Genomic DNA, 25,300 nt, shown 5'->3' on the forward strand with positions numbered 1-25,300 from the left:
TGCTGAGCAGATTGATGCCATTAACTAGAACAGTGTATGAAGAACTAAGTAATGCTCCACCTAATTATGTAAATCATTAACCTAAGAGGATCACAATTTACAATGTATTACGTTGCCATGGCTTCTTATTCAGAAAATCCAGGAAGAAGTGTCCATCATGTATTTCTAACATATGATGGTTCATATAATCATATGTGATCCGGGGAATAAAACTATTTTGCATCCAACACATGTTATAGCTGATATGCACACACTAGCCCTTCCATGTCTAAGAACTAAAAAAAGTTTCATCTAAACCATAGTATTCATAATCATTTACTAATATGTTATTATGGCTCCACAAACTTTTGCTCAAAGTGTAGCTTCCTTTTCTTTAATGCACCTTGTTAAGTTTTGAAATGAAGTATTGTAACTCAATCACAAATGCGATTTAAGGTGGCTTACTGAGTTACCAGGGTTTTATACGGTAGTAGTAGTTATCAATCGAAAGCAGTTAGTTTTAATGACTTAGGTTTATGACAATGTTCTTTTTGATCTGTAATTGCAATTGCACTCTTCGTAAATACAGCCTTAAGTGTTTTACATGACTTCATTGTTTGAACAGCTTCAGATCTGATTGGAGAAACCAATTCAAGATCTTGCTTGCTAGAGCCTAGAATCTTTAAAAATTTAAATTTTCAGAAGACTATCTGCTATTTACATTCATAAATATATGTCATCACTCTCTTAGCAACACGATTAAGCATGTCGGAATAATCTATGCCTTGATTATAGCGCAGCCATGAGATGACCTGACCCTGAACACATGCTCTTCACCTGTACACTTGTCAACTTTAACTATCCAGCGACTTCTCTTTCCCAAACCACCATTTTGGCTACCAGAAAAATCAACTTTTGCTGCAATTGTAGTCATTAACAGCCCATTTCCGATGGGCAAAAACTGAGTCTTGGAGCCACCACGTTGCCACGAATCCTTGCAAAATACATTGTAACCTAAAACAGTAGTATTAGTCAGCTTATTCCTTCCAGCTGATAATTGCACAGCTTTAAAAATCTCTTCACGGTTTTCAAGATTGCAGTCTATGACAACAAGATCCGCATTTTTGTATTCGCTTAATAATAAAATTTGAGGTTCCCCAACAACAAACTCAACTCGACTAGCGTTGCAGCCAAGTGTATCCATCGAAGTATAAAGTTCTTCTTCACCACGTACGATACAGATAACTCTTCCTCCAGTTTGATGAGCTGCAGCAACTAGTCCAAGCGTTGGTGAGCCAGCTGCAGTAGCACCAGCCACCACCATCATCTGTGCATTTTTTCCAGCAGATAGTGCTGAAATGAACTCTGCTACATTTGGTTCTTTATCATTATTTCCCTGCATTATGAAATTTATTAGAAATATCAATTAATTAAAGATTAACATGAGTAAAGGGTATAGACTCTGTGATTGCTAAAGAAATATACAGGAATTCAAGGGAGAACTTATGAAAAGCTTACCATTTGGATGGTTCTGAGATAAGCTTTGGTGGCATTTTCAGCAGACCAGCAAGCCATGTTAAATTATCTGTCTCGTGTGAAATTTGGTTAGTCGAGTTTTGGGCTTGAAGAGGAAGGCACCCTTAACTAAAGAATAAGAGTGAGTGTGTGACCTTCTGTCTATTGTCCTTGCCTATTTATAGCAAATCTGAAATGGTTTATGGTTGCCACTGTGCTGCAATAATGCAAAAATAAAAAGCTTATGGTAAATTTTCACAACTCACTTTTTACGGTAAACTTTCATAATGTCTAATGTACACTTGCTAGAAAGATATTTATCTTGTGTTTTAAAACCAAAATGGCACATAAAATAGTTTTGTAAACAAAATAGGGAAACACTACTGCATTTCTGAATTTACTATCTTAGAAGTCTAAAGAGTTTGATATTTCTAGATGCATCTTCTGTGTGTTACCAGTTGCAAAGAATGACATTGATAAGTTATAAATGTACAAGTATAAATTATATGCCTTGTAATCTCTCTGATCAGATAAGTAAATTCAAGTAATAATTATATTATTCCTTCTCCATTCTATATCAAACTTTCTATACAAGAGCTCTGTCGTAGCAACTCATTAAACATCTTGTTATTATCCCAGTCGCAAAATATCCCACTAAACTTGATGATTACTGTAACAAATTGTAGGGTTGTTTGTTTCTACACTAACATATCCTATTGTTTGTCTGACGTCCATGCAATGCAACTGATAATAAAACCGAGGTTGACGCGTCTGTAATGTTGTTTATATATGGGACATAGCAATATACTACTACATAATTTGTAGTCGTGCACTAATGGAAGGGTCTCCATTGTGCTGCCTCTCTATAGCATTACAGAGATCTGGATCTAATTTAAGCTGTTCCCTGGAGAGGAAAACTGCATTGTCTACTTCAGACATAATAAATTGTATTTTAGTTTGAGTGAATGTAGTCTAAAAGAAGGTAAAGAGATGTAACAAGGATATGTTGCTATAGTGCGGGAAGATGAATGTTACAAGTTGTGGGGTACTTATGCTTTAAACGAAATTGCAGTGGGATCGACATGTCTGCATGGAGGCACCAGCTCGGGCAGCATGGGCGAAGCTACTTAAAGGACCACCGGGCACTATAACCCTGATCATCAACTCAAAGAAATTGTGAATTTAAACATCAAACCCCATTGCAAACAATTGAGCGCAACTTCCAAAGTGGAAACAATAACAAACCGAAGGGCGAAGTAGAATATCTATTTGAGCTTAAAGGAAACAAAATCAAAACTATAGTATAGTTTTTTATCAGTCATCAGTTCTTAAATGGAACTGTTGTTTAATAAGTCAAAAACAACAGTTCTAAACAAACGTAAAAGATTAGAACATTTCTCTACACCGACGAACACATTGGTTCTGAAACTCAGACAACAGTTACATCAGTTTATGACTGATGTCTATTGATATTTTTGTAGTAGTGATAGTGGTGCACTATTATTCTCCTAATTTATTCATTTTGTTGCTTAACTTTCTGGTTTATGAAATATGATTGATCTTTAGATCGCTCCAAAGTTCATGAAAAATGATACACATACAGTGCACCATATTTCAAACTTTGACTCATTGGCTATCTCTATATAAATTTGGACAAGTCGATGGTTTGTAGTTTCAGTGTGGCCCTCCATTTCCGGTGGTTGATTCGACTTCAGTGCATGTAATATGCACATCAGCACATGTACATTCAGATTCCGCATTTTATCAAAACTAAAGCTAATTTATACTTTACCACAATGTGTTTGCACTTAAATAAAATTTTAAAACTAAACATGACATTTTCAACCAACTCCCAATGTATAACAGTTGTATAATAAATCAAGTTTTTAGATAACCAAAATTTCTTTGCATGACGCCTAGTAGGCTCATCATGTTTAATAAAGATATGTGCTTGATTCAGTTGCTATATAATTTTAGAGAGTTATTAGAGTGTTAATAGTGTACTAAATTGATAGGTCTATGGACTATATATCTATACTCATTTTGATATGGATTTAAAAGTTGTAAGTTCATTTGCTGTACAATTTTATAAACTCGATGTCCGCTTGAATGTTGTTTGTGTTTGTGTGGATCCATTGAACAATTTATTTATAACTTAAAATTATGTTTGTAAAAGTTAGAGTAGATAACCCTTTCGGTGTTTGCAACAAATGCTGTTATGTTTCTGTGGTCTGTATAGGTGTTTGCAGAGGAAATTAGATGAGGTATATTTAGCAGAAAAAAAAAGTTAGATGGAGTAGTCCTAACATGGCGGGTAGGTCCTGAGATATTTGAGGTCCCAAACGAAATAAAAATTTAAGTAAAAATACATGAAAAAACGTTATAGAAAATATTGCTAATACAAAATTTTCAGTAAATATATACGCTTTATTACTTCTGAAAGATTATTCTTCTATTTATTTTGCTATCAAAATCATGTATAAGTCTTTCATAATTAAGATTTGAATGAGTATCCTTCTCAATGAATATCACATATAATCCATTTAATCTATTATGTGACATACTCGAATAGAAGAAATAAGACTTCAACTTTAATTACAAAGAACTTTTTTCCGCAAAAGCCACTCTAACTAGTATAATTAACAGAATTCTATAAGCAATTGTGGTATTCGTATAGCATTTTTCAATCATTTTCAAATAATTTAACATCTTGATAGCCGTATTAACTTTAATCGGTAAGCTCCCTCAAAATTTTTATTCAAGAAATAAAATCTCTCTTGTCAATATCAGAGACATCACCGTGCTTCAGAAAATTTTCAAGGTTAATGCATGAAGCTTTTAAACTATCCTCACTTGTAGACTTCAACTTTTTTACACTACATAAAAAATCAAAAATATGCTCATATAATTTAAATAGGTCAAATCTGAAACAAAATGATTTATCAACATGATCGAGTAAGTGCATAAAGTAGTTAACTCTAAGATTTTGTTCACCCGACAATGTCACATCTTCTTCATTACATTCATCGTATTGTCTTTTCCTTTTTTTGGCACGTGAAGCAGTGGGATTAGGCTCAATCCTTAAATCAGGTGCAATTTTTTTAACTTGTTCCATAGCCATCTCAAATTCATTCTCCCTAGCCTTTTGAAAATAAGAAATCATCCCTTCAAGTTGACCAATTGCAACATCTTAATAGAGAATAGTATATCATGTCTAACAATAAAACCGAGCACAAATTCAAAATTTAGAATTCCCTTCTACCCTAACAACGCCACAGCATCACTCCGTGATTTGGTATCATCTCTTGTATTTGCTAACTTAAGTAGTACATCTCTTATATTTGGGATTTGATATCTTATTGGAGAAACACCCTCAAGATGACTTTCCTAGAGAGTCTACGATAATGGCTTTATAGTGAGGCCACGAGGTCTAATTGATTCTGCCAAAACACTCCATCTCTTTGTAGATGAAGAAAATAACCAATAAACACATTACATAATTTCAAAAAATGAGATTTCCAAATTACATGAGTTAGCCATAGCACAAAGTGTGAGATTAAGACTATGACATCCACATGGTGTGTAAAAAGCTCAAAGATTCTTATGTCGAGTTATCTGTTTTGCACACCTTTGTTTTTACCTTTCATATTTGCTCCATTGTCATAATATTTCCCCTTATAATATCAATATGAAGATCAAGCTTATCTAAAATAACTGTTAGTGACTCAAAAAGCCCTTCTCCAGATGTATCATCAACCTTTGTAATGTCAAAGCTGAAGAATTGTTTCTAGAATTTACAAAAGATTTGTTAGGAATATGTTATAGGCTTGATGATAAATTCACCAAAACACCTAAATAGATTTAATTTAGTGTTTTTTAGCTCTCGATGGATGATCACTCTAACATCTGTTGAGAGAGTAGCTTATGTATTAATAAGTTTTGTAACACATTCCGGTATTCTACAATACCTTAAAGATCTAGAAGTTGTAGGATATTGAAAGTCATGTTGACTACTAGATTGATATGCAAAATATGTTGGCTAATCGTAAATATTAGATGCATCATAATTTTGCATAAGTGAAATGGAGTTAACTGTTATGGAAGACTTTCAACGGATGATTTTACAAGGTTTCGACGGATGATCCAAGTCACATTCAACGGATGATCTAATGAAGTTTCGACGGATGATTCAACACACATTCAACGGATGATCCAATGAAGTTTCAACGGATATTCAAATTCAAATTGCAGTTGATAGTGACTTGACAATCACATGCGTTGATTGTATGCAAATGGAATTTGGCAGCCTATGTACAGGTTTTAGAGAACAAAGAAGCATTTCCATTTCCATGCTAACTTGAAGATATTCAAAGATGCTGGACGGAGAAATGAAGAAGCATATAATTAGACCAAGACATTTTTAGCTTATTAGTTTGTCTTTTTACAATGTAACTTGGTGATATATAAACCAAGAGTAGCAAGTAGAAAAAAGAAGAAGTAAGTAAGCAATCAACAAGAGAAATAGATAAGCTGTATCTGTGAAGAATTTCTCTGTTCTTTTATAATTCTACTTGTAAGCAGCTGTATACAATATTTGTATCACAGAGTTCTCGATCTTATATATATCTCTGGTGGAAAAGTTTAATCCACCAGAAAGTTTTTAAATACTTGTGTTTAATTACTTTGTATTTGATTACCTCAATATTTTCATTCAGCACTTTACCTTAATCAAACACAGTTATATATTTGAGATAGAATTTCTTGAAATCGAAAAGAAACCAGAATTACATTGACCCCCCCTTCTGTAATTTTTTGTTAGATTGTTTGGGAATAACAAGATTCGTTATTTGTTATCCAAATAACGAATAACAAGCGTCATTTGCGCCTTATGACTAATGTTTAGAGTCAATAATCAAAGACTTCAATTCATTAACTAACATTTGAATTAATTCATTCTCAATTTTGTGACTGAGATGATGGGAATGAATTTTCTTGCTATGGATACGCCAAATATGCTCTTTTATAACTACATCAAACTCACCTAACATCTCAATTATAACAAAAAAAATCATTATTTGCATATCCAATATTTTTGTTATCTTATAAAAAGTTAAATTATTTTTTGTAAGAGTTTTAACCACGTCAAATATGTTAGATATTGAATGCAACACCGAGCGGGGGGCGGTGAATGTGTTTCTTAGATTTTTAGTCTTTTTAAATTTGTTTGCATGTTAGTTGAAAAAACAGTTTAGGTTTTGCAGAGATATTGTGTTTACAGAAATAAATCAACAAGCATAGTATTCTAAAACTCACTTAATTTTTGTTAATTAAGTTTTTCTTGTTATAAATTTTGTGTTCTTAAAAATATAAGAACTCGGCTTCTATCTTGAGAGAATACAAGAAAATTTGATCTGTTTTTGTTACTCGTGAACTAATGACCAGTGCATGCTTTATAGACTAGCAACACGAGTTTACAAGACTTGCACTAAAATGTATTAAACTACTTTCTAAAGGAACCTTTTTCTATTTCCATTTTTAGCTTAACAAATCTGTGCAGAATCTTGCAGGTATGTGACCATCCCTTGTCCAGTTAATCTTGGCCCTTGATCTTGTATTCTTCTAGCTACTTTGTAGACTTTTCAATCTAGTTGATAGATCATTTGTTGACTGTTAATCTTGAACCTTTAACTTGTCTGTATTCTGTATTTGAGAGGCATGTCGAGATCTCCAGTTTGTTCGATAGAGAAGTGACATCTCTATAAGTATAATGACTTATCGAGATCTCTGAGTTCTCTATAAGTATACTTGAATTGTCGAGGTCTCTAGATCCTTGCATGTGAAATGACTTGTCGATATGTCTGAGATCTCTATATGTAGAAATGACTTGTCGATATCTCTGAGATCTCTATATACTTTTTGAGTTATCGATATCTCTGAGATCTCTATATGAGAAATTGACTTGTCGATATATCCAATTCTTCACATATTCATTTGACTTGTCGATATCTCTGAGTTCTCTATATGCAGAAATGACTTGTCGATATCTCCAGTTCTCTACATCTTCATTTGACTTGTTGATATCTCTGAGTTCTCTACATACAGAAATGACTTATCGATATCTCCAGTTCTTTACATCTTCATTTGATTTATCGATATCTTTGAGCCATGATCATGGCTTGATCTTCTTCCAGAGTTAATTCCTTAGCTTGAATATGTTCATAAAAAAAATCCTTCAGTCTAATCTAATAACCTTTTTACAGACTCAAGAAATACAATACAAAATACAAAATTGATTATCAAATAACTAAATCTTAGGGTTGTCAATGTGACTTAGTCTTGTTATTATACATGCATGTCTTGCACAACAATCTCCCTCAAATTGTGAAAAGATTGATTATCACAAATTCATGCCTGATAACAAGACTAACCCCAAGCTAAAATTAAATACATAAAAATTGACAGATTGACAAATACAAACTTTTATATAGTTGATGATTACATAATTCAACAATTACAACTATCAAGAAAATTTTTCATAGTCTGGTTCTTTCCTAATGAGGTCCTTGTGATTTACTAGTACTTGAAGTTCTTCAATTATTTTTGTCCCTCTTAGAGCTTCCACCAGCTTGAGCCATTCATCCAATGAGTAATTATTGAGGGAACCAATCCTGAATCTTAAAATCTGTCAACTTGAATGTTTAGAAAATGACCATCTTTAGAGATTCTACTCATCTCCCTTGACTTGAGTTCATTTGATCTCTGCTCAAACATCTCTACCTCCCTAGCATATTGCCTTTTCCTTTCCTCCTTCTCAGCCCTTATTCTTGCATGTCTTTCATTTCTTTCTCTCAGCCCCTCAGACTTCACAGCCTTCCACATCCTTTTGCTTTTATCCTTGTCTTTCATCAAGCTAATCACCCGCTTCAATTCTGTGCTTGAAAATGTTTCCATTACCTCCATGCTAAGCAAAATGAAGGAGCCATCCAAATAGTAGATTCTGACTTCCGCAAAAGAGACAACCTAAACTCTGACAATTTTTTCAGATAATTGTTGGAAATAGTCATCATCTGTTATGCTCAAGTTTAGAGGCAGGAAATCATCTTGATTGAAGTAATTCCAGATGACACTAGCATCAGCTTGCATTTTCTTTGGTTTTCTCCCAACAGTTTTGAAGTGAGTTTTGGTTGGAGGTTTGAATGAAGGTAGGTTTGTGATTTTCTTTAGTGTGACTTGGCTGGATCTGATTGGTATATTGAGTAAAGTATTGGTAGTTTGTTTGTACAAGAATTTAGATTTTTGAGGTAGGGTTGGTTGAGATTGTGTTTGTCTTGGTTTGGAGGTTTGAGTTTGTGAGATTTGAATCTATTGGACATTTTTATTGGTACCTTCTTCTCCTCCCTTTTTCTTCCTCTTGCTTTCATCTCCCTTCTTTCTATCATATTTCTTCTTCTCATCCACCTTACTGCCTGTTGCCTTAGAAGATTGACTTCAATTTGAGCCAGAAGATTTTTGTTCATTCTTCTTCTGCTCATCATCATCCAAATCATCTTTGGTATTGAATTGTGTATTTTGAAACTTGGTTTCAGCATTCTGTAAATATCTTCCCAAAATCCTTATTACTTCCTAATCTTCAGATGTCTTCTTCTTCTTAGTCTTTAGATCTGTTTCCAATCTCATGATCAATCTGAGATTACCCCTAACATAGTGTTTGGGGATTGTAAAGTGGTTGCATTTTCTGGTTTGAGAACAGATGTAGGCCACCCCATTTCTTGGATAAAGATAGGCTTCAGGAAAAGCAGCTATCTGAGCATTTTTGAGTTCTACAAGCAATTGAGAATCCTAAGGAATAACTGGATTCACCCTATCAATGATGACGTCTAGGTCATATGCTCTGTTGGATTGAAGATTTGAGAGAGACACCTATCTAAACCACAGTCATTGATATTGGCAACTATTCTTTTGTCTATGAAGTTCCCATTCTTTACCAGCACTATTCTCAAAATGTTAATATTGTTACCCAAAGCTCTTTTGTAGGTGATGCAGTTATTATGAAGAGAGACTCTCAGCACAGTGAGTAGCTCATTGAACTCTTTGTCTTAACAAGGTCCTTCTACAGCTTTTTGGAGTCTGTCTTTACTAACATCTTGAGTAATTTTAATTTGAGTGGAGCTTTGGCCAGAGTGTGATGTTGATTTTTGCAGTCCAGCTTCTTTTGATTTTTATAGTCTAGCTTTTATCTCCCCCTTAGTCTTAGTAGCAGGAATGAGTATTCTGGCCTAACTGCTTTTGGCATGGCAGGAAGAGGAATGTTCAAGGCCCCATAATAGCTCCCAGAGATACAGAATTTTGCATCTGGATATGTTTATGGGAGTCTACCAGTTACTTGATATCATTCTGTTGACTCTGCACCAAAGCTGCCAGTTGGGAAACTTGAGTTATCAAAGAAGCATTTAAAGTTTGCAGGGATGAGATTTGAGCTTGCAAGTTTTGGATTTGTAGGGGTGTTGATGTAGACAAGGATTGTTGTAGGCTTGATGCTGCCAAAGAACCAACATAATTCTGAATAACATTCTTCACCATTATGTTGAGTGATTTGCTTCTGGATAACTTCATGGAGATCTATGAAAGATTTATTGAGCTTGGACATATTTTCTTCTACAAGAGTGAGATAGAGGACTTGAAGTCTATCTGTGAATCTATTGAACTTGGTCTTGATGTCTTGAAATGTTGGCATCAGCTTATCAATCCTGTCATTTATCAATTTCTTCACTTCAGTTTGATGCTTGACCAGAGTTCTTTCCATGGCTCTTTCAATATGGTGAAAGGCCTTCAATTGAGCTTTGTACACCTCTGTCATGAAATCATACACTTCCTGAGGAGTGAGAACCTTAGCATTACTACTCAAAATTGTGTTATATTCTTCCCTGAATTTTGCTAAGGCCTCTTTCATGGTTGTTGTGAAATCCTTTAAGAGTCATGCAACCACATTACCATCTGCTTCATCTGCAATTTTCTCCTGCTATTTTTTAACATCCTCCTTGTAAGATTGTAGAATAGATTGATAGTCTTGGTTTGACATATCTGTGGTAAGGAGTTGTTGGGTAATATTGGTTAGGCCTGCAATCTACTCAACCAAAAGATCATTTACAGTTGTTGGTTGGGCTTGAGCATCTTGCATCCATTGAGATAGTAGGTGAGAAGGTTGTGGTGTAGTGTTTGAGGTTGATGGGATGTCTGTTTGGTTTGAGGTGGAGGTTATTGACGAAGTAGGTAACCCTGTGACTGGAGTCACAGTTGAACTCAAAGTGGGAACTATAGTTGTGGCAGTGTGTTGTTCATCAATTAGGGGAACCTCCATTTAAATTGGAGGGGATTTGACCAGGTTGCTGTCATGTACAATGGCCTCAAACCCTTGTTCTTCTTACAAAGAACTGGAACTTGAATGTGCTATACTTGCCTCACCAATAGTTGAATTATTGGCAATTTTACTCCTAGATTCTATTGACAATGCAATTTCAATCCCTACCTGAGGAACCTCCAATTGAATTAGAGAGGATTTAGATATCTCCCCCTCAGGAGTACTACCCTCAAACCTTTCAATCTGTGAAGATTGTCTAGCACATGAAGGTGCTTGAGAAACATCCACAAGATCTTTAGTTAGAAATGATGAAACCCCTGTAGTTTTGATGGTATCATCAAGGTCTACCCCATCTAGTAGTCTCTCACCATCTAAATGTGGTTCCTGGGTGGTGATCATAGTTTCTTGAACTGTGTCAGTTATGTTGGCAACACTTGAGAAGTAGATTCAAGTGTTTCATTGTATAAAGAAGGAATTTGAGATATAAAATTAGTGATATTAGCATTGAGTGTTGGCAGCTCCCCTTAAATAGATGAGGGATCTTGAATTTATGTGCTCTCAATGTGTGTTCCATCCTTATTTCTTCTTTCATCAACTTGAGACAGCTCAAGTTGTGGTGCAGACTCTTTACAAATTACACTAGGGAGAGTGCTTTGTTCAATAGAAACACCCTATTGAGAGGATGCCTCTAGAGTCTGTTTAATTCCCTCTTTTACAACTGTATCCTTTTGGGAGGATACAGAGGTAGCTCCATGAGTGGTCAGCTCAGTTTTCTTAGTCTTGTTTGGTTTTCTGACCAAGTTAGACTCAATTTTTGTTTTGTTCCTCACCACTCTCAATAATTACAGTTAAAGGGGCATTCTTTCTCTTCTTTTTGCTCACTCCATCCTATTGAGAGGATGAAGTGGTTGGTTTTCTAGCTTCTAGAGGTAATGAAGGAAGGTTCTCGGTTGTGGAAGGCCCCTGTTGGTGTTCCCGTGTTTGTACTTCCACGGGAACATGAGCCATAACTATACTAGATGTGACATTAGACTTCATGTCTGGCATAGGATAAGGGTAAGTCCTGAATCTTTCTAACATAAAGTTAGTGATTCTTAGACTTACAGGTACCCTTATTCTTTGTAATTAGTGAACCAAATAATATTTTAGACACTTGTTTATAATTGCCTATTTTGGTTCTATCAATACCATTAATTAAATTTATGTCTGGAACTTTATGATTTAAAATTGATATAATAAACCTAGGAAAGAAAATTTCCTTATCTCTTGTGGCCAAAGGCAATGTGAGCCTTGTGCTGAGTTCTTCCAGGATCAATAGCCCCATATTAATGTGCCTGTTATGAGCCATGGAGAACACCAGTTTTTGAACCACACTGGATATGCTGTCATACCCAGTCTTCCTGCAGGTGAAGGCTCTCACTATGGAATCAAACAGGAATGACCATTCCCTCCTTAGATGCTTTTTGTTCAAGCTAGCAATGTTTATCCTTTCACTGTAATGTATGAAGTCCATAAATTCAGTTAGCTCCTGTTGAGTTGGTACCTCCACCATGCTATCAGTAGGAATTCCCAGGGACTTGTTGACATCATCCTCATTAAACTCCACTTGTTGGCCTTGGATTGAGCAGTTTACCACCATAGATACAGCCTGAGACTCATGCACAACTGTCCCAACCACAGCTGAATTCCAGAATTCATTGAGAATATCCATGTACAGAACATGATTAGCAGTCAAGGCACCTGCATAGTATATCTCTGAAAAAACTTGACAAAGCTCTTGAAACTCTCAGGAGCTTGGTTAGCATTTGTGAAAGCTAGGTATTTGGTAACATCCTAGGAATAACAGCTCTAATCGTGTTTGATGCTATTGTAAGTGTTTGAATTTGAGTGGGTAAGAGATTTGAAAAAGAGAGAGCTCGAAATGAGAGAGAATGGTTGATGTTTACAAAAACTAGGTCAATTGAGATCTCGAAAGCGAAAAGAGGGGTTATGTCGAGATGTCTGGGTATTTATAGAAAAAGGTAAGTGACTTGTTAAGAAGTAGAAATAAACATTTGAGATTTGCTTATCGAGAAGTCACGTGAGAAAATCATTTTCTTGACTCTTGTCGAGAACTAGATAGCGACTTGTCGAGATATGAAATAAATACCCAGTTTGTCCTGAATGGACAGAATTTTTCCAATTTTTATTTGAATAAATCAAAATAAAATTAGAATGATTTTATATCAAAAGTATTTTACTAAAATAATTTATTAATTTAAATTATTTCAGTTCTAAGTTGTCAAGAAGTCTAGAATGTTTACTTGTAGAGAACTCTATGAATTAATCATATGTCGAGATCTCTACAAGACTTATCGAGAAGTCATAATAAGGCTTGTCGAGAAGTCAAGAAAAAGACTTATCGAGAACTCTATCGAGAAGTCTCAAAATGACTTGTCGAGAAATTAGTTAAACTTATCGAGAACTCAATTCTCTATATACTTTTGTTCTTTTTGATTATGTCTTATATTAATTTTACATATTGAACATGTAAATTAACACTCAGACAGTTTTTCTTAGAATTTGAAAAATTCCAAGTTGAATTTAGAATTTTGAAAATTAAATATACAGAGAGTTCTGAAATATTTATAAATCATATTCCAGGTAATTTCCAATTAAATTAAATTAATTTAATTTAATAGAAATTAATCTGCTGCAATATATTAGCTGAGTTCTTGACTTTTGGATAAGGAATTTAACATTCCAATTTCACCAACAAGTCTAGTGAAAGTTGCTTCATCCAAAGGTTTAGTGAAAATGTCAGCTAATTGTTTTTCTGTTGGAACAAAAATGAGCTCAATAGTTTGCAACATGTTCTCTAATAAAATGGTACCTTACATCAATGTGCTTAGTTCTAGAATGATTAACAAGATTAGTAAAAATAGATATAGCACTAGTATTGTTACACATTATTGGAATTTTGTGAAACACTAGGCCATCGTCCATTTATTGATGTCTAATCCAAAGCACTTGAGCACGGCAACTTCCACCAGCTATGTACTCAGCTTCAGCTGTGAAAGTTAACATATATTGTCATTTCTTATTGTACCAAGATACAAGTCTTTGACCAAGAAATTGACAGCTTCCACTAGTACTCTTTCTGTTAACCCTACATCCATCAAAATATGCATCTGTGTATCCAACAGCTTCAAATCCAGTTCCCTTGGGATACCACAATTCCAAGTTTGGTGTTCCCTTTAGGTACCTGAAAATTCTCTTCACAACCATCAAGTGTGATTCCTTTGAATTGGCTTTAAATCTTGCACACAGACATGTTGCAAACATGATGTCTGGTCTACTAGCAGTTAAGTACAACAACGATCCAATCGTTCCTCTATAACCTGAAATATCTACACTTTTCCCTTTCTTATCTTCATCCAACTTTGTAGCTATAGACATAGGTGTTGATGCAGGTGAACAATCATCCATTACAATTTTTTTAATAAATCTTTAACATACTTTGGTTTGGCTGCTAAAGATTCCATCACTTCTTTGAATGACTTGAAGTCCAAGAAAGTAACTAAAGTCTCCCATCATGCTCATCTCATATTCACTCTGCATGAATTTTGAGAATCTTTGGCATAATATTTCATTTATATAACCAAAAATGATATCATCCACATAGATTTGAACTAGGATCATATCATCACCATGCTGCTTGTAGCGTAGAGTCTCGTCAATTGCTCATCTTGTGAATCCATGTTTAAGTAAAATTTCTGATAATGTGTCATACTAAGCTCTAGGTGCCTGCTTTAATCCATAGAGAGCCTTGAGTAGTTGGTAAACAAAATATGGAAATTATGGATCTTCAAAGCCAGGTGGTTGTTGCACATAAACCTCTTCTTCTAACTCACCATTAAGGAATGCACTCTTTACATCCATTTGATACACTTTAAAATTTGAGTTTGCAGCAAATGCAAGAAAGATCCTTATTACTTCAAGTCTTGCAACTAGAGAAAAATTTTCATCATAATCAATTCCTTCTTCTTATGAGTAGCCTTTTGCAATCAACCTTGCTTTGTTTCTTGTAACAATTGCATTTTCATCCATTTTATTCATGTACACCCATTTTGTTCCAATTATGATTTTGTTCTTTAGTGCAGGAACCAACTTCTAAACTTTGTTTCTTTCAAATTGATTTAGCTCTTCTTGTATGGCAGATAATCAATCAGGATGGAGTAGAGCTTCCTTACTTTTCTTAGGCTCAATTTGTGAAAGAAAGCATACATGTAGACATTCATTTGCAGTTGCACTTGTAGTCCTCACACCAGCATTTGGATACCAATAATTGCATCTCTTATGTGACTCCTATTCGAATTTCTGGTATGATTTTGTTGACTTAATTTTTCTACATTTTCTTCACCATTGGCATGACTCGGAGAATTTTCTTCTATTTCTCCCCCTGAGTTTGTGCTACCAAATTCAGGTGTATGAGATGAGTTTTCATTCTCATGATTCACTTGCTCAGTTGACTCTTCATTCATTCTGTTGCCTGTGTTGATCTTAGCTTTATCTTCAGAATCACTATCTATGTTTAGATTTTCAAACCTAAGGGCTTCAGCTTCATTCTCATCAAGACATTCTAAGCCTGGACACTTGTCATCATCAAAAAGTCACAGATGTGCTTTCCATAATTTTTTTTTGTTCAAGCACATAAACTCTGTAGGCGGTTCTTTCCAATGAATATCCTAGAAAAATTGTTTCAAAAATTTTAGAGTCAAATTTTCCTACATATTCAGAGTTATCTTTTAGAATAAAACACTTGCTTCCAAACACATGTAGATGCTTCACAATAGGCTTTCTTTTTGAAAAGATTGAGTAGGGTGACTTGCTAAGATTTTTGTTGATGAGATATATGTTTTGATTGTAGCATGCAATATTGACAGCTTCTTCCCAAAAACTTGTTGGCAAATTGACGTCCTGCGGCATTGTTCTAGCGGTCTCAACTAGAATTCTGTTCTTCCTTTCAACTATCCCATTTTGCTAAGGTTTCCATGCAGCTAAGAACTCTTGAACGAAACCCCAGTCTTTGTAAAATTCATTTAGAATTGCATTCCTGAATTCTCTGCCATTGTCAATCCTCAATCTTTTCACACAATTTTGATCTTCAGTCTGCTTCCCAATCTTCTTGATGTGTTCAATAATGATGTGTGGAGTTTCATCCTTTGAATGCATAAACTCTACCCATGTATACCTTGAGTAGTCATCAACCATCATAAGTGCATATTTCTTTCTTGAAATAGATAAGACATTCACTGGTCCAAACAGATCCATGTGAATAAGTTGCAGTGGGTCACTTATTGAATTCACAATTTTGCTTTTGTGACTGGACCTTTTCATTTTGCCTTTTTGACAAGCCTCACAAACTTCATCTTGAGCAAATTACAGATTTGGCATGTCTCTCACTAATTACTTTTTTACCACGTATTAATTACTTTGTAATTCATGTGAGAGAGTTTTTTGTGCCACAACTTGTTTTGCTCAATAGATGCCTTGGTGTAGAAGCAACATATACCATCCTTATTTGCTGAGTATAAATCTGCAATAAATAAGCTTCCTTTTCTTGCTCCATTCAAAGCAACTTTACCAGTCTTTTTGCTGATAATTGAGCAGTCTCCTTTGTCAAATGAAACCTTGAATCCTTTATCTGTGAATTGACTGACACTTAGGAGATTTACTTCAAGACTAGCTACCAGTGCTACATCTTCAATGACAATATTCCCAGAAATTAACTTGCCATATCCCATTGTGAATCCTTTGTTGTTGTCTCTAAAAGTCACCAATGGGTCAGCCTTCTCCTCAAATTGTGATAGCAGGGCCTTATCACTTGTCATATATCTGGAGCATCCAATATCAATGATCCATATGACCCTCTTCATTTTTCCCTGCACACAATGAGGATTAGGTGTGTTTAGCTACCCAAGCAGTGTCAGTATATTTTTCTTTTTAATAGAAGTCGTAGAAATAGAATTTGATGACTCAGAAATAACAGTGTTCAATGATTGATTTGCATTTTCCTTTTTAGCTGTAGATCCAATTTTATTTTCTTTGAGATCTACTCTCAGTTTATGATAATTTTCATCATTTTCATAATACAAGGAATCCAGTCAAATTTGTCACAGAAGGACTAGGGATCTTCAGCCTTTGCTTTATTGTATTTGCATGCTCCAACTTTTGGCTCACTAACAGCCTTTTTATAAAGGTGAGTTAGGTGATTAGTTGAGCCACACTTTTGACATTGCTTCATAGGAGCTTCTGCAACAAATACAAAGTTATTGCTCTTGTTCACTCCAATTTTCCAAGTCCCGTTCTTCTTCTTCTTCTTTCCTGCATTCTCAGTCTTGATTTCCTTAATCAGAGTCTTAGAAACTTGATTGACCATGGGTTTCCTTTTAATTTCAGCAATATGAGTGGTTTCTTCATTTTTCTTTTTATTATCTTCATCTGCAAGTTCTTGCTTGATGACCAACTCAACTTCACTGAAATTGACTTTACGCGCCTTGAACAAAGGTGCATCAACTTTTCTCAGCATAACTGGGACATCGTGATCTGCAATTAATTTACCTTTGTCACCTTCATTTTTCTTATTGTTTTCAAGGCATCATAGTCCAAACCAATAGCTATATTAGCACATGGTTTATTTTTCTCATGGTACTGTCCAACCAACTGAGATACATTTCTGAAAGACTTCAGTTTCACCTCATTTTTCTCCAAAATTTTCCCTCAACATAGCTTCTATTTCACTTGCACACTTGAGATTGTTTTTCAAATATTCATTTTCTTGCTTGACATTTTCAGGCTTAACAAGCTGCAGCTCCAATTTTTGCTTTTCAATCCCAAGCTTCTAATTTGTCTTTGACAGTCTACTAACTTCCTCAGTAGTTGCCACCATGCTTATGTGGATATAAAACAACTTTACACTCATCTTTTCAACAGTTTCTTTATATTGGTTTGTATTTAAATCAATGGTAGTTAGAGTTGGTACCTCTGATTTTGATGAGGATGATTCTCCTTGCTCAAGAGCCATAAGTGCATAATTTCCAAATTCTTCAATCTCATCATCTTCATCAGTATCATCCCAACTCTTTCCTTCAGCTATATAATCCTTTCCCTATTGTTTCTTCATGAGAGGCTCATACTTTGCTTCCAATTCTAGATAGGCTTTATCCTTCTTCACTTTCTTTGGCTTCCTGCACTCAGTAGCAAAGTGGCCCAACTCATCACTGTTAAAGCCCCTTATCTTTGATCTGTCAACAGATCCAGTTTTGTAGCCACTTTTGTTAGCTGAGTTATACTCAGTTTTTGGTATCCAGGTTTTGCTATTTGAGGATCATCCCTTGTTCTTGAAATACCTTAGCTTTTTAACCCTGATATTAGAGAATTTTCTAGCCAGGTAAGCCATTGATTGATCCATCTCATCTAGCTCATCAAGGGTGTATAATTCATCTTCTAGCTCTAAAACAACTTGTATCTGAGGTCCCTTGTTCTTTGCTCAACAACATGAATGACTGGAGCCTGAGCATGTTCATCTTCACTTGCTTCATTGTCATTGACAACTAAGACACTAGATCCATCAACCACAGGTCCTTGGTTTGCTTTTAATGACTTCCTTTGTAATATCTCAAGTTCATATGTTTTCTAGATCCCATACAAAACTTCTAGTGGCATTCTGCTCAAGTCTCTTCCTTCTGCTAATAGCTGATATTTTCAGTTCCAGGTGGTCAGGAAGAGCTAGCAAAAACTTTAGGTTAACCTCCTCAGCTTCATAATATTTATCATGAAATTGCAAGTCATTCATCAGTTTGTTGAACCTTTAAAAAACTTCAGTAATTCCTTCTTTAGGCTTGGCCATGAAACCCTCATACTGAGACACCGGTATTCTCCTTTGATTTGATCTTACTTCCTCTGTACCCTTCACACAAAATCTCAATCTTCTCCCAAATCTGTTTGGCAGTGTCACAGTTGACAATATTATTGTACATAACATTGTCAAGTGACTCTATTAGTTGCAGGCCACTATCCAGAGAGACTTTTCCCTTTTTAGGTTCAGTGTATTTTGAGGGGTCTTCAGGGAAAAATTGAGCTAGAATGATTTTGATATCCCGTAGTTTTCATAATTATTATTATTATTCTTTGAATATGTTTATGTGATTTTTTGATATGGAAGGAATAAAATGGTGGATATTTTATTCCTATTTAATAAGTCTTGTTTTTAAACAGTTAATGTGCTAATTGATAGTTTGTGTCAATTTCTGTTGGTTATTCATTTTACAATTTAAAAAATTTATCTGAAAGCCGTTTGTTTTATCGATATCAGTAAAACTGAGTGTGTTTTCCAGTTTTGGGGATTGAGTAGGTATCTTACACGCCTCAATATTTTATCTATGTTAGAAATATTATTTGGTATTTTAACCGTGTTCACCAGGGCATAGGGTGAGGTTTAAAAATATTAAAAATAATATTCTACGCCTATTTTGGTACATGTTAAATGAATTATTATGTGTTTAATATTATCTAAAGATGTATCCTGCCATAATTTAACATGCGGTAGATTTGTGTGGGGTCCTGTAAAGACCTGAGCATTTTTCTAACACTTGTTACGTGTTTAAAATACATTTATATGAAATTATACACAATCTGAACGCGTGTCCAAGATCGTTTTTATCGAGGTACTTATTTTATCTCGTTTGGTGTGCATTTGCATTCGTTATATGTATTTTCGGGGTTTCTTGTTAATTTAGGAAATGTCTCGGTTTTTCAAAAATCAATAGACCGGAACCCTACCGAGACGTCAAGGCCACAAAATTCAGATTTTTATTTTATAAAATGTTAGATATATTTGATAATGTCATGGCTAATATGTTTTATGTTTAGCTTTCAGATCTTGTGTGAACAGGATAGATCAGTACTTATACTGGAAGTCAGGACTTAAGGATATCAGTACTTGTATTATCAGGAGATAATCATCAGAAGATAGATATCAGAACTTAAGTGCTGAAGGACAATCAGATAAGGACAGTAGCTGATTAAAGGAAAGAAGATCGAGATAAACATAAGAAGAGATATGCATGAAGAAGGAATTCCGTGAAGAATGGAATACTTGGAATAGAAGATATCTGATTGATATATTTTAGGAAGCAGAATTATATTCCATATCAATTAGCGATTATCTTGTAACTGTGTAGTTTATAAACACAGGCATAGGGTTTACACTATAAGTGTTATCATTATCGAAGTTATTATTCTATATAACCCTAGCAGCTCTCGTGATATTTGTTCATCACTGAGAGGTAACAGTTCCATACTGTAACAGAGTTTATTGTTTCAATAAAGTTTGTTTTCTGTTACTTAAGTTCTTTAAGTTCGATTTGAGTGTACTATACACTGTATTCACCCCCTCTACAGTGTGTGTGTGACCTAACAATTGGTATTAGAGCCTATCTGTTAACATACATACAGTTAAAGATCCAAACACAATCATGTCGGATACAGAAACTCCAACTAAGCCTACTAAAACTGAGGAACCACCGAAGACACAAATTCAGAGTCGGTATGAGACCATCAGAGTCCCCATACTGAGACCATCTGAATATCCCATATGGAAGGTAAGGATGACCATGTTCCTGGAAGCAACAGATCCAGAATACCTTGATAGAATCAAGGAAGGTCCTCACAAACCAACCAAACTCGCTGTTGCAGTTGCAGGTGAAGCAGCAATGACCGTACCAAAGGAGAAGAGTGATTATACTGCTGAGGACATAGCATCAATTGCTAAGGATGCTAAGGTACGACACTTACTGCATAGTGCCATTGATAATGTAATGTCAAACAGGGTAATCAACTGCAAGACTGCTAAGGAGATATGGGATGCTCTGGAAACAAGATGTCAGGGAACTGACACAATTAAGAGGAACAGGAAGACAATACTCACTCAAGAGTATGAACACTTTGACTCAAAGACTAATGAGTCATTGAATGATTTATATGATAGATTTGTCAAACTTTTGAATGATTTGTCATTGGTTGATAAAGAGTATGATCTTGAAGATTCAAACCTTAAGTTCCTGTTAGCTCTTCCTGAATGCTGGGATTTGAAGGCAACGACAATAAGAGACAACTACAATCTTGATGAAACAACTCTTGACGAAATCTATGGAATGCTCAAGACACACGAGCTGGAGATGGAACAAAGAAGCAAGAGGAAAGTCAAGGACATTTGCTCTTAAGGCTGAAGAAGAATTCCCCAAAGCAGCTTCCTCAAAGAAAGACAAGGGTAAAGCTCTTTTCATAAAGTCTGATACTGAGTCATCAAGTTCTGAGAGTGATGATGACTCAGATTCTGAAAGCTTGCCTGAGACTGATGCTGATGAGGAGATGATGAAGCTGTGTGCTCTTATGGTGAAAGGAATCACAAAGATTGCATACAGGAAGTTCAGGAAGGGAAAGAAGTTTTCCAGGAAAAGCATAAGTTCTGATAAGAAGAATTTCAGAAGATCTGAAGGCAGAGGAGGAAAGTCTGACAGAGGAGATTACACCAATGTTAAATGCTATAACTGTGGTGAGAAAGGCCACATATCTCCTGACTGCAAGAAGGTAAAGGGTGACAGAGGCAAGGCTCTTGTCACAAAGCAGAAAAGCTGGACAAACACTTCAGACTCTGAAAGTGAGGAGAACTATGCATTGATGGCAAATGCTGATAAAGAAAGTGCTGAGAGCAGTTCTGAAGCTGCTGAAACAAAGGTACCTCAGACTACTTATGCTTTTCATACTAATGATATTAATGAGTTGAGAAGATATCTTAAAACCATGTTTGTTAGTTATAGAGATCAAACCTTAACATGTGAAAGATTAACTTCTGAAAATCTTGTTTTTAAGAAAAGAAATAATTTCTTAGAAAAAGAGTTAGTTATATTCCATCAAACTCAGAAGGATAGAGATGATGCTTTTTATGTTAGGGATGAAGTGCTAAAAATGAATGAATCTCTAAAAACTGAGTTAGAAAAGGAAAGAGAGATAATCAGGACTTAAACTAACTCTGGCAGAACAACTCAAAATTTGCTAAGTAGTAAAAATTGGAAAGAGGGCTTTGGTTATGTAGAAAATAAGAATGATAAAGGAACTGAAGAAATTAAGCCAGTTGTTAAGCAAAAGCCAAAGTTAAAACCTGTTAAGTTTGTAACTGTAAAGTCTGATAATGAGAAATCAGAAGTTAAAGAGGAATTAACTTCTGACAAACTAAAACAGGAAAAGACAGCTGAAGTAAACATAGGCTTAATGACAAAGAAGCAGCTTAAGTATAAGCTGAAAGATGTCAAGAATGCAAACAAGGTAAAATCACCTAAGAAAAATAGGAATGGAAAGGAAGGTGTGAATAAAAGCAATGATTATAAACCTGTTCCTGATGCTCCTAGGAAAACATGTCATAACTGTGGAAGTTCTAACCATCTGGCTTCTTTTTGCAGGAAAAATAAGAATATTAACTCCTTACCTTCAAAATCAGGAGTTAAGAGTCAGTCAGTTAGATACAAACCACAAAATCCTTGTTTTCATTGTGGTAGTTTATGGCATTCCATTTATACTTGTAAGGAATATCATAGTTTGTACTATGATTATTATCAAATAAAACCTTCTTTGATGAAAGTTTCCATTGTTCCTTTTAGTATAAATTCTGATTCAAAGTCTGATAATGTAAATTCTGATAAGAAAAATGTTAACATAAACTCTGATGCTAAATCTGCTGCAAATGTTAACAAACTTAATAAGGCCAAAGGATCCAAGCAAGTTTGGGTCCTTAAAACTAATAATTAGTGGTCTTTATGATTGCAGGGCAACAGGAAAAATATTCTAGTTCTGGACAGTGGATGTTCAGGTCATATGACTGGAAATAAGGCCCTGCTATCAGACTTTGTGGAGAAAGCTGGCCCAAGTGTTTCTTATGGAAATGGCAACATTGGAAAAACATTGGGATATGGCAATATCAATCTTGGGAATGTCATCATTAAAGAAGTAGCTCTGGTCTCAGGACTTAAACACAACCTTCTGAGTATAAGTCAAATCTGTGACAGAGGTTATCATGTTGATTTCTTTGAAGAACACTGTGAAATTGTGAGTAAATCTAAAGGCAAAGTTGTTCTGAAAGGATATAGACGTGGTAACATTTATGAAGCTAAGCTTTCAAAAAGTACTGATGGCTCTGCAATCTGTATGTTAAGTAGAGCATCAATTGAAGAAAGCTGGAATTGGCATAAGAAACTCTCTCATTTAAATTTCAACAATATAAATGAACTGGTCAAGAAAGATCTTGTGAGAGGATTTCCAAACACAGTATTTGCTCCTGATGGTCTTTGTGATTCATGTCAGAAAGCCAAACAAAGAAAATCTTCATTCAAGAGCAAGACTGAATCATCAATTCTTGAGCCTTATCATCTTATACATGTTGATCTATTTGGTCCAGTAAATGTCATGACTATTGCAAAGAAGAAGTATGCGTTGGTCATAGTGGATGAGTTCACCAGATACACATGGGTGTATTTCTTGCACACAAAAAGTGAAACTGCATCTATCTTGATTGACAATGTCAAACAGCTGGATAAAATGGTCAAAGATTCTGTGAAAATTTTAAGGAGTGATAATGGCACTGAGTTCAAGAATTTGATAATGGAAGAGTTCTGCAAAAGCCATGGAATAAAGCAGGAATTTTCTGCTCCTGGAACTCCACAGCAAAATGGAGTTGTTGAAAGGAAGAATAGAACTCTCATTGAAGCTGCACGTACAATGCTTGAAGAAGCAAAGCTTCCAACCTATTTCTGGGCTGAAGCTGTGCAGACTGCTTGTTTTACTCAAAATGCAACACTCATTAACAAGCATGGAAAAACACCATATGAGATGGTGAAGAAAAAGAAGCCAAATCTGAAATATTTTCATGTATTTGGATGCAAGTGTTTTGTTCTCAAGACTCATCCTGAACAGCTATCAAAGTTTGATCTAAAAGCTGATGAAGGAATCTTTGTTGGATATCCACTTTCCACAAAAGCCTTCAGAGTCTATAATTTGAGAACAAAAGTGGTCATGGAATCTATCAATATCTCTTTTGATGACAAGAAGATCACTGGTCTTAAAGATTTCGTTGACCATGATCAGATGAGATTTGAAAATGAAGACTCATGATACTGAAAATCCTGACAATCTAAGTCCTGATACTACAAACTCTGACGGATTAAACTCTGATGTTATTGAAACTGTGGTGACTACGTTAAAGGAAGATGCACCTATACAGGGGGAGCATACTCAAGATCCTACCACATCTCAAGAAACATCAGAACATGCATCTGGCTCTTCAAGTTCTGATTCGTCAAGTTCTGATAAGCCAAGTTCTGATAATGCTGAAAATCTTAATTCTGAAGAATCCAACTCAGAGAGCATAGTTTCAGGGGGAGCATCAGAAAATGAAAATGAAGATAGCATGGATCATGGGGGAGCATCCAGTTCTAGAGAAAACATTCCATCTACAAGGAAGTGGACAAAATCACATACACCTGATTTGATAATTGGAAATCCTGATGCAGGTGTCAGAACTAGAACAGGTACTTCAAATGAGTGTCTATACAATTCTTTTCTCTCTCAGACTGAGCCAAAGAAAGTAGAAGAAGCTCTTCAAGATGCTGATTGGGTGCAAGCAATGCAGGAAGAGTTGAATGAATTTGAAAGAAACAAAGTCTGGACCCTAGTGCCAAGACCAAAGAATAGATCTGTTGTTGGTACAAAGTGGGTATTCAGAAACAAAACTGACAGTGATGGCATAATTACAAGGAATAAGGCAAGGCTGGTTGCAAAAGGATATTCTCAACAGGAGGGAATTGATTATGATGAAACATTTGCACCAGTTGCTAGGTTAGAAGCCATAAGGATATTTTTAGCTTATGCTGCTCACAAAAAGTTTACTGTCTTTCAAATGGATGTGAAAAGTGCTTTTCTCAATGGAGAATTGGAGGAAGAGGTATATGTTGAACAACCTCCAGGTTTTGTAGATACCAAACATCCAGATTATGTCTACAGGTTTGATAAAGCACTTTATGGACTTAAGCAAGCTCCTAGAGCATGGTATGAGACTTTAGCTCAGTTTCTTCTGGAAAGTGGATTCAACAGAGGGACAATAGACAAAACACTGTTCTACCTCAACCATGGAAAGGACTTACTTCTGGTCCAGATTTATGTTGATGATATCATTTTTGGATCTACAAATGACAAACTTTGCAAGAAGTTTGCCAAACTAATGCAGTCAAGATATCAGATGAGTATGATGGGGGAGCTTAGCTATTTTCTGGGCCTTCAAGTCAAGCAGAATGAGGAAGGCACTTTTATTTGTCAAACCAAGTACACCAGAAACTTGCTAAAGAAATTTGGAATGCA

At 35.2% G+C, this 25,300-nt stretch overlaps 1 protein-coding gene across 1 annotated transcript; it reads right to left on the reverse strand.

The window, feature by feature from the left end:
• Positions 1-653: 653 nt before the first annotated feature.
• On the reverse strand, positions 654-1,652 carry LOC141706184 (uncharacterized). The gene is made up of 2 exons (XM_074509001.1): positions 1,498-1,652; positions 654-1,375 (listed from the first exon to the last, which is right to left on the reverse strand). The coding sequence occupies exons 1-2, from the start codon at positions 1,552-1,554 to the stop codon at positions 758-760; spliced, it is 675 nt and encodes a 224-aa protein (XP_074365102.1). The 5' UTR covers positions 1,555-1,652; the 3' UTR covers positions 654-757.
• Positions 1,653-25,300: the final 23,648 nt, after the last annotated feature.

The sequence above is a fragment of the Apium graveolens genome, chromosome 2 (assembly GCF_009905375.1).
Source record: "Apium graveolens cultivar Ventura chromosome 2, ASM990537v1, whole genome shotgun sequence".
NCBI classification, from domain to species: domain Eukaryota; kingdom Viridiplantae; phylum Streptophyta; class Magnoliopsida; order Apiales; family Apiaceae; genus Apium; species Apium graveolens.

Excerpts from the sequence above, each read along its gene's own strand:
- LOC141706184 (XM_074509001.1), bottom strand. The coding sequence starts at position 1,554 with ATGGCTTGCTGGTCTGCTGAAAATGCCACCAAAGCTTATCTCAGAACC. Across the intron at positions 1,376-1,497 it reads ATCTCAGAACCATCCAAATG|GGAAATAATGATAAAGAACC; the intron begins GTAAGCTTTTCA and ends TTCATAATGCAG.